This window comes from Rhopalosiphum maidis, chromosome 1, assembly GCF_003676215.2.
Source record: "Rhopalosiphum maidis isolate BTI-1 chromosome 1, ASM367621v3, whole genome shotgun sequence".
Classification (NCBI taxonomy): Eukaryota; Metazoa; Arthropoda; class Insecta; order Hemiptera; family Aphididae; genus Rhopalosiphum; species Rhopalosiphum maidis.
The window spans coordinates 67187202-67198527 of record NC_040877.1 but is presented as its reverse complement, the minus strand read 5'-3'; the positions used below and the strand labels follow the sequence as shown (position 1 = coordinate 67198527).

The window sequence follows — 11326 nt, the reverse complement described above, 5'->3', positions numbered from 1 at the left end:
TACGCGAGCCACATATATTAATGCAATTATATCAAGAGCCAAATTATCTAATCTGTACTTTTATACCACAAAATTAATAAAGGTAGCTAATATCCGATAAGCATATCAAATTACGAAATATGAAATTATATAATAATAATAATAAAACATTTTTTTTTTTTTATATAAATGTATGCAAAAAAAATTAAAATTTTGGTTTTTGTAAATAAGACCGCGAGCCACAATTTGACCACCACTGATATAGAGTATACAGTATAATATTATCCTAACAGACACAGTTATATCATACATATACTATAAAGTACATAGTTATAATGTATATTTGTTCAGTTATTGACACTGGCTTAAGTATTACTCGTGTCTCTTGTCATGTATCTATTGTTAAACTTCTTAATGTCAATAGTCAGTAAAATACATTGTGTAGTGGATTTGAAGAGGTCCGACCACTTCCAACTGCTATAGTATGAAACTACGTTTCATAATTATTTTATTGCAACGGAAAAAAAAAATCAAATATATAAGAACCAACGTCAAAAGAAATTGTTCTAATTTATATTTACTCTAGCTCAAATTGTATTTAAAAAATGGATAAGCTTAAACCAAACATTAGATATTATTGGTAATAAGTAGATATTAATAATAAATAAATATATTTTTTATATTATCATTTTTAGTGTTTTTGATTTTATTGAACGAGAGATAATTAAATAGATAAATATTATGATATCAAATAGATTTTTTTTTTTAATAAAATAATTATTAAATACATATCAATTTAGAGTTTATATACGTATATTACTATTTAACCATATTTACTGTCTCTCAGCTTGATAGCAATTTAAACAGACCCACTTTAATATATAGTTAGTTTAAAAATATTCTAATTTGATTGTTCGATTACTTTATAACTTCTTTTAAAAAACTAGGTAAGGATTGCAAAATGTGAATATCGCTGTGCAATGTAAGTTCCCATACGATATTATATAGCAGATATAATTTAGCCAGACGTGTACCGCGTACGTTCATACATTAGTTAAAAACAACTTAAATGATATTTTTACACGAAAATGACAAATTTTCGACACCAAAACAAATTTCTCTCTCACTTTATTCAAATTTAGGATTGACAACTTAAATGCAGTTTGTGAGGTATAATTATTTTTTTTTGTATAAAAAACTATTTTCTTACGTCTAAATACTTTTGATTATGTTATAGTGTTATTATGATATTATTATTTACTGCTTGTACAGTACAGAATGTAATGCATATTTTATTTTATTTTCGTGTAGGAACTTACGTATTTGTGTTCGACGTTCGTATAAAACAGTGGCAGCCAACATAAAAATGTTCGCGGGGCACACGGACAAATATAATGATACCAAGCGTCAACTTGTTTATAGATACATTTTGTATAATTTGATATATTTTTTTATAAATTTAATGTGTATCAAAAAAATTCGTACAAGCAAAATTTAATTTTATAAATAAGATGAAAACCGCAATTTGGCTATCCCTGGTATATAAGAACTAACGCACCTATTAGGTTTTTCTTGACAGAACTTACATATTTTTATAAGTAACCGGTTACGTGTGTGTGGGAACTTACCAAACCTTATACGTCTGTTCTACCAAAAATACGCCTCTGTGTGGTTTTTTTTAAGCCGAACGAGACAGTTTTTATAATTCAGTATAAAATATTTACATTTGTATTTAATTAACGTTTTAATGTGTTATAAATTTCGAAAACTTGTCTATTATGATTTAGATTTTACGACGTTTGTTTAGAAACATCATATTATAACATTGTATTGTTGGTACATTAAAAAAAAATACAATAGAAACAATGATTAATAAGTATTCTACGTTGAAAACTAAGTAAACGTAGTTTACTTTAGCACAGTATAATATAGATAGGTATAGCTGTATATGTACTACTTTCGATAATAAATTCGTATCATCCTTATTATTTATCATGAATAATTAATAAGTATGTTTAGCTAAATGTATAGTTGAAAAATCGTTATTCTTCTTATAGCTTCTGACTATTAAAATATTATACAAAAAATTGTTTTTGAATGTAAAAATCAAAATAAAATAATAATTTAATTGAATAATAATATGAAGGTATTGTGAGTCTATGTATAAAATCATTTTGAAATTTATCAATTTTAATGCAACGAATATAATAATAATAAAATAGATGTGTAATAAAGTATATTCGTTTTGCATCGTCACTATATTAAGCAAATCAGGTCGTCACGTTATTTTAAATATGCGGTACTTCTTCTAAGAACATAAACGACGGTGATGATTATGATAGGAGTGAGTTTTAACGTAACGTATGTGTTCGTGGTAATAAAAAAGAAAAAAAAATGTTTTAGTAAGTGGATATTACGATACGATTTCTATAATTGTAGATCGACGCTTGAGGCTATTAATCCTAAACGTTAAATTTTGTAAACAAACGATTCAACATTACACAAGATCAGGTAATATATATATATATATATATATATATTTATTATTACGTTGGATTTCGAAAATTGCCGAAAAGTATAATATTATTGTTATCAGATGGTGGATATCAACAATTGAGAGCCATGCACTATTGTGCATTATTTACGAAACATACAAAGTAAAAGTAATTGATTTAATGCTAAGACAAACATTGTGGATACGTCTTAAATATTAATTAAAAAACTGGCGTGTTTCGTGTACAACAATAATTTACTGCAATGTACCTGTGCCTGCATTATCGTAAGCGTAGGTACCTATATATCAAATAAAACACTCAAAACTGACGTGGTACGTACAGTGGATCGTCGACGATTACCAGTTCTTTCTTATAATAATCGCCGCAGGATTAAGATATATGATTTCGGCGTCTTGTGGGCAACAATAATTGAATGTCGTTAACCTTTCGGTTGGATGCGGCTGCATAGTTATTGCATAATACCCACACGTTTCTGTATTAATTTCCTACTTCTTTCGGCTAAAATAATGCATCGCGATAGGCCTAAGTATTCATCGAAGGAAGTGGTTCTACCCTACCTATTCCAGGTACTCGGATGTAACATGAACTTGTAACCTAACCTTGGCCATGAGTTTACATAAATAGGCTTGAGCAGAAGAAAGTAAAAACAATAATCTTTCTCTCACAGTCCTAAAGTGGTTCTAAAATATAATACAAAAACTATGGAGATTCTGGTGAGTTATATTTTTTAACCTTTACAATTTTATGTTTATTAATATTATCTTAATCAGTAAAATGTGTTTTTGATTTTCGTTTGGACATTTTACGTAAAAATTACTAATAATTTATTTTCTAAACAATGATTAAGAGTTGCATTGTATTATTTAAGTCTTTTTCATCATTTAATATTACAATATTCTTAATTTTTACTACACAAATAAATTATGATATTGATGAAGCAAAATACAATAAAGTATCGAATTATTATTTTTATTCGTGCGTAATTCTTAAAATTATAAATATTTATATAAATAATAGTATAATTTATATCATAACCAACACTAACAAACATTTTACTGAATTTATTTTAAACTCATAGTTAATTTTAAGTTTCAACTTGTTTACTGTAACAATGTAATAAGTATACCATTTTTTTACAGGATTATCTAACGTCCGACATAATGTTTAAAAATTTAAGTCATATGGGTGTAACTAATAAATAATAATAGTTGGTTCATAATCGTGCTATATGTTTATTGTACATTATATTAATTGTATGTATAACACTCATTTTAGAGTTTAATTTACTTTCAGAAATATACCTTGATGAGTTTGCTCGTGACGTGTTTGTCAGTAGCAGCAGCTGATCCATTAAAACAAAAACCACAGACATTGAATTCTTCACCTGCTAAAAATTCTCAACAGCAAGTAGCTAATGAATTAAAGCCAGATTTTGTACCTATATACCTCTATGCTAGAGAAAATTCATTGGACGGTGATTATAACTTCAAGTGAGATTTCAATATTAATTATATGTTTTTATATACACCATGGTTAATAAGTAAAAAAGATGCAATTTTTCTTGGCCCTGTACTAATTTTATTCAATTTATTTGGTTTGCTGCTTGTTGAACATTATAAAAATATAAGTTTACATGGGTTCTGATGGTGTTATAGCGACAGTAAAAATGTCTACATTCTTTTTTTCTATTTTATATATGTTATTAAATTGGACAAAAAACAATTTTTACTTTACTTTATTGTATATATTATTTTTTATCAAACTTATAGTTTACAATTTAAAGTATTATAAATATGTTAGAAAAAACATAAAATGTGTACAAGAAGTCATACAAATATGAATATTAACAATATTGTTCATTAATTATTTTTCTATAAAAATAGTATACTATTTTAAAATCTTAAAAAAAATGAATTCAAATTGCAAAAGCATGTATACAGATCTTGGAATTTTTAAAATCATTATGTATCACTAGAAAATTACGACGGCGTGGGAAATTAGATGTAATAATAACGTGTTGTACAATTTAGAGGTTACGGTTGATTAGGCGAAACAAACATTAAAAATATGAGTGTTGAAGAATCGTATAGCTGGAAATGAATGAGGAATAATTGTCTTTTTATCGTGGGATTTTATGATTACGATTTAGGATAAATCAAATTAGCTAATATTAGTTATTTATGAATTATAATAAAATTTTCGTAATATTATGATAACAGGAAAAAGAATAACTTAACAATTTATTGTAAAACATATTTTTCATAGTAAAAATTTTTCAACCTTGAAATCTATTACTACTATATACATATTGCCATATAATATATTTTGTACTCAGTTTTATTATAAATGTGTATAAGTTTAAATCAATTTATTTTTATTAAGTAGTAATATTAATTAAATTCCGTGTAATAACGATGCCTAGCTATTATTTGAGTAGATAGCATGAAAATATCTTATAAATTACAGGATTTAGATTTAATATTACTTATCACTTATCAGTTGAGCATATAGAATATATAAATAAAAAAGAGCGAATAGATTGGAGAACATGTTTGAAAAATTATAACCATTCTTAATTTTGCTTATTTTACCGATGTGAATAATTAAATAATGAAATTATGATAAATCAATTGCCCAAAGGTTATAACTAAGGCCCGGATTTTAATGCAAAATGCATCATTTTTTGGTTGATTTTAGACAATGCTTTCCAAATACATAATTCGTTTTATGTAACGGGTGCTTCAAAGCTGAATATTTTATTTCACATTTTGTAGCACTATCGAGTCATTTTATTGGTTTTTAATGCATATTTGTTCGATATACTACCTATACCAATTTAGCCTATTCAAAATATTATTTAATGATCTGTATTTAAGTTGTTTTAGTTTCATAGGTTTATCAGGTTTTTCCATGCACATTGTCAATCATTCGGTTCAATTTTTATCTTATCATTATTATAGACTCTAGATCTTGACTCGTACTTGGACAAGTAACGAATAATTAGTCAGCTTTTTTTTTAATAAAATAAAGTTACACCATATTTATAAATCACTAAATTGCATAAAAAATAAATTATAGGGTATTTTTTTAAGATCGTTTATGTAGTGAAATGTATTTTGTTAAGTTATCTTTGGCTATTTTTTTAGAGCATATTTGTATGGTTTTTAAGGGAATTTAAATTTGGGTTTTAGTTATAAACTTATAACATACAAACTCCAAGTATACAATTTTTGTACCCACATATTATACAAATCAAGACTTTGATTATTTGTGTGAACTTGTGTGATTTGTTAATTTAATTAATGTACTTAATGTTTTTATTCAATTTTAATCTACTAATATTGATTTTTTACAGTAAATTATTAATTTAATATTTTTATAGAAATTTAAGGTAATATATACATTTAAATAATTTCTTTCTTGGATAAAATTGATCAAAATCAAACTTATCGTCCTTTTACGTTAAATTCAAATGATAAAATCAGAATTAATATTTCTTGTTTTTTTTTTTTAATTATAAATAATTGACTACTTACAATATTGTTTGTACGCGCACGTGTGTTAATTGGACATTGGTATATGCGTATAGTGTTATTCTGGAATTCTAACTTCCACAAATATAAAAATGAAAATAGCCACAATAAAACATATAAAATTACCTGAAAAAGTAAACAACTTCTTATGATATACGAAGAGAATGATCAGATAAGTAATAATGGTGATGAATAATTATGTACGTACATTGTTCAATAGTTATTCACTATAAAAATAGTATATGCTGCATTATATTATACATTACTACTGTATTTTTTTATTATTATTTTTGTCCACAAAATATCTAGAAAAATAAAATACATAATTTACATACTCAAAAATCATAATATACAATTTATATTTTTGTGCGTCGATAGTTTTATTTTTAATTTTAAGTCAAGATTTTCATTTTGACCCTGTAACTTAAATTTTGAACCACTGCGTCGTTTATATAGGTTGTAATTACCTATATAATATATTAGTTATTGTATCTAAATATTATTTTAAATCTAGTAAACTAGAAAACACGTTAGTGAGTCAAATATAAGCATGATTGAAGTGTACGAGTGTACCTACTTACGAAGTATAATAAATGTTATGTACTTACTACCTTGGCAATATTTTTGAGACTTAGCCTATAATCTTGGTTATTTATAACAAAAGTGTCTATAAAATTAATGAGACATATTTGAAACGAGTTTTTATCGAATACTAGGTACAGTAGTATAGTATAGTATATTTAATTCATACTATTATAGCAGAAGTCAGGAGATACTCTATCTTCACTAAAAAAATATCAATTTTTTTTTTTGTCGCATGTAAATGTATCTTAACTCAGTTATCTATGTATTTGTATCCGCGAGGCTGCGAAATATCTATTATCACATATACATGTAATAATTGTAAACGTGTTGAGTATTTTATTCTTGCGTGAATGTCGTCAGAGTTGCATATTATTCGTACAGCGTTTAATAGTCTTTTATAATATCATTCGTGTTCGTTTATACCTACATGCATAATTTATTTATGTATATATATATATTTTTTTTTCTATATGCAGATATGAAACCGGAAATGGAATTTTCGCGGAAGAACGTGGAGTTATGTTGAACAAAGGAACGGAAAACGAAGCAAATTCGGTGGTCGGCTCGTACAAGTACGTATCGCCCGAAGGCGTACCGATAGAGGTGACGTACACCGCGGGAGTAGAAGGGTTCCGAGCGTACGGTGCACATCTGCCTGTAAGTCCGCCGGCGGCGTCAAACCTGCCCAAAAATTTGGCATTCAAGAACGTCGCTCAAACCACCGCCTTTGCCCGGCCGCAGTTCAAGACGCTCAATTCCGATTCGTCGATTGAAGGTAGACAAGTGTTCTTGGAGGAACAGGGTAAAACAGTATCGGAGAAGCCTCTAGTGCGGTCGGAGCAGCCCCAACTACAGTCGGAGCAGCCACAAGTGCCACCAAGTATCGAGCAAGTTGGCGCGGGTCAAGCAGTCAGCGACGTGGCAGAACAGTCGCAGAACGTATTGTTCGTGGGCAGAGAGCCGACCGAAAAGCCGGTGGAGACGATCGTCGGCGCGTCCGTCGCGACGGCCGACCAACCGCAGGGCCCGCCGGCCGGCACTATCCAAGACTATTATCAACAGTCCCGCGGTCAATCCGTCCCGGAACTGCAACCCGCCTACCCGAGACTGCAGTCGCGACCAGCACCACAACCGTCCGTTATGCAGAGGTTCGAACCACCCAGATCGGTTGCGCCGTCTGTCGTGCCCGTCTTACAGACGGTGCCCCAGGCCGTACAGACTCAGCCAAGAGTGGTGCCGGTGCTGCAAAGACTTGTGCCCGGAGGATATCCACAACAGCAGCAGCAGCAGCAGCAGCAGCAGATGCAACTGAATCAGTTCAACTCTAGGCCGATGGTACAGCAACCGCCCTTCAACCAGCAGCAACGTCCCGGACCTGTACGTCAGTTCAGCATAGAGCCACAACAGATGTGGTACATGCCGAATAACCAGCAAGGACGGTTCTTTCAGATGCCCCCTATGCAGCGAACACTTGGACCACCCAAGTACTAGTCGTCAGGAAGTTCACCAACACGTGGTAGAACCTCATCGCTTATCTTAAGATCTTTGTTCCCCATTTTTTTTCGCACATCAACTTTTAGCGGACGATATAGTACAACAACATATAATTATACTATAATAGGTACCTATAATATAAGTAAATGTAATATTGATAAGTTGTACAGTATTGTGTGCGTATATGATTTAGACGACGAATGTTGTCTCATTTATTCGTGTGAAAATAGAAATTTAACTTAAATCAATAAATTCGATCACTTCACGCGTGATCAATGGGTACTTGAATATTTGCATCGATCTCTTTTATATATACTTACCTGCTACGCAACGTGTTGATGACAAGCACATATAATAACAGACATCCGAGTGAAAAAAATGTGCAGACTTAATGGAGTGGGCATGATGCCTTTCTAAGATGTAGGTACCTACCTAAGGTGTGCCCGTTAATTGTATAATATTATTTTATTATTATTTCCACTTTGTTAATCATTGATTAGCACGAATTACTTATCATAATCACAGTGGGTGAACAGTGAACCTATATTGGGCTATAAAGTATATATAATAAACATGACCTTTCTTTCAACCTTCTTAATCGCAAAAATTAACGTTTAATATAAAAACATTTTTTTTTCATATGATTTGTATTCATTAAAAAAAACCGTTTTAAAAATCGATAAATTAAATTTTTTACTGTCATTATTTATTTAGTTTGTAATCATTTTTGACCGAGAAACTTCGAAAATGTTGGTTTGCAACTCCTCTCATCTAAATAACCTTATACACTTATAACAAATCAATTACGCTTTTAATTTAGCATGGGGATGAGCATTTAACCTTTAATAATGAAATTATTCAAATTTTGATTTTTGGAATTTTTTAGTATACTTCGGGACCACATTTACATTTATTATTTATTTATATTTTAATATCAATTAAGGGGTGCCCTTTGGTGATATAACATTTTAAACTTTATTTTTTCAAATAAAAATTAAATTTTTGTATTGAAAATTGGTAAGCTTATGATATTTTTGAAAATATTGTTGTATTTGAATTAACATTGGTACGAGTTTAAGATATTAATTATGTGTAAATAACTTATCCACATTGAAGTATATAGCTATATAAGTATAATATTTTGATGTATATTATGTCCTAAGGATAATGGTCCTCAAAAATTGTTTTTAAAAAACAGATGTAATATGGGATTTACTATTTAGTAACTATTATACTTGTACTTACCTATAACTTTTACAAGTTATAAAACATTAATAGATTAATATTCATTACTAAAAGTAAACATTTATAGTCCCTATATTTTCTAAGTCCACAGTTATATGAATCTATTATTCTTAGGTATACAAAGTGAAATAATTCAAAAATTACTTGTTTGAATTTCGATTTAGATACTACATTACTCAAAAAATAACTTTTATGGTTAACGTTTTACAAAAAAAAGAGAAATTATTATTTTAAAAAGAAAAAGAAATAAAGAAATTGGAATCACCATTCATCATAAGATACTCTTTAAAAGGTAAAAATATATAACTCTATAGTAATCGATTGATAAGCTATAATAGTATGCAGCTAATAGAACAAAAAAAAAAAGTTGGCAAGTAGGTGCCACTTTATTGACTGTTGTACAGTAGATGTCGAGTAGGTAACTGTAATGGATGTGATGAATTTGAATTCAATTGTATCATTGTACATGAAAAACGATTCTGAGCGGAGACTGACTGTTTATCTATGTAAGTAAGTATAAGAGTTAATACCACCTTACCATAAAATAGTGAGAATAGGTTCATCTCATGGTATAAATAGGTAATATCTTAAAATGAATATACATCTTTTAAAAATGTCATGGCATAAAGTAAAATTTAAAAGCTACATATGGCTTTTAAGTTTCCTCGAAAACACAAATCATAACATAAAAATTAACATATTTATTTATAGTTTAAAGATATAATTTTATCAAAATACTATAGGCAGAAAAATTTATGAAAAATCTTTTATTACATTTTTAAGTTTTAGATATGAAACGAACATTTTTTTATAAACTAATTTGAAAATGTTCAAGATGAATTATGAATTTTATCTAAATTAAATACTTAAATGCTTATACAAAAATATTGAATTTACTGATATATATTTTTTTATTGGTAAATAAAAAACTTATGAGAAATCCTGTATTAAATTTCAAGTATTTTTTGTTAAACACACAAAAAATAGTAAAATCGCTCAGCTTGGTATCTAAAATAATGGACTTGTAGTAGGTATGTTAAAAATTCAAAAAATAAAATTTTAATTAATTTTTACAAAATAAAATTGAAGTTACATGAACATACTTGGTGAATCATCTTGAATATAGAAATTCTCAGAAAAATATTCTACTTAGTTCTATGATAATAATAAAATAAGCTGATGTTGAAAAAAGTAAAAACCATAAGAAATAGTAAAATATAATACGACTTGTGACGGCTTTAAAAAATATATATATATAAAATCAATAACGTCAATAATTTTTGTGTTATTGCGAATTTACTTTTAATAAAACCATCCAGTAATAGGTGTATTATGTATGTACGGAATGAAATGACGCACAAGGCCAGGCGCCAGGGCAATAACGAAGTTTCTGACGACTTTGAACGACGATTTAAAAATCTTCAAAACAACCATATCAAATCGCACCATCAGAACATTATAGTGTTGTAGTCATATGATTAAGGCCTGTGCCTTGAGATGGTTTAGATTTTGCACAATGTTAAACGATAATATAGTATTTTACATCCAATCTTACCACATTATATATTATTATATATATAAAAATAAATAAATAAACACTATAGCGCATGGTCAACGACGTAACTTTTACTACCTATTAGAAATCACGTGTGGTGGGTGTAACCAAAAAATAAACGACTTTTGAGTTGCCTCGATTGGTTACTGTACTGCGTTTTGTCGGGACGATATTATAATAAATGGAGTACCTATACTGGTCCCGTGCCGTACTGTTCGCACGACTTTTAATACATTTTTTTTTTCCATTGACGTGTAGTGTACCTATTAGGCTTAACGTAATATGTACCACGGAGTACCGTCAGATACGCTATATATACGACTATAGCGAAACCCAATTTACTATGCACTTGGAGATGACTTATTTATTATAATATTACGTCACGCACGTATGGGGTTCGTGCATTCGACACCTTCAGA

General features: G+C 28.8%; 1 protein-coding gene across 1 annotated transcript; it reads left to right on the top strand.

The window, feature by feature from the left end:
• Positions 1-3075: 3075 nt before the first annotated feature.
• LOC113557055 (mediator of RNA polymerase II transcription subunit 15-like) lies at positions 3076-8397 on the top strand. Its single transcript, XM_026962342.1, has 3 exons — positions 3076-3208; positions 3789-3985; positions 7090-8397. Exons 1-3 carry the CDS (start codon positions 3197-3199, stop codon positions 8102-8104), a joined length of 1224 nt encoding a protein of 407 aa, XP_026818143.1. The 5' UTR covers positions 3076-3196; the 3' UTR covers positions 8105-8397.
• The last annotated feature ends 2929 nt before the right edge of the window (positions 8398-11326 follow it).

Bases quoted from the DNA above. Each gene is read 5' to 3' on its own strand.
- LOC113557055 (XM_026962342.1), top strand. The intron at 3,986-7,089 runs GTGAGATTTCAA...TTCTATATGCAG, and splicing joins GACGGTGATTATAACTTCAA to ATATGAAACCGGAAATGGAA.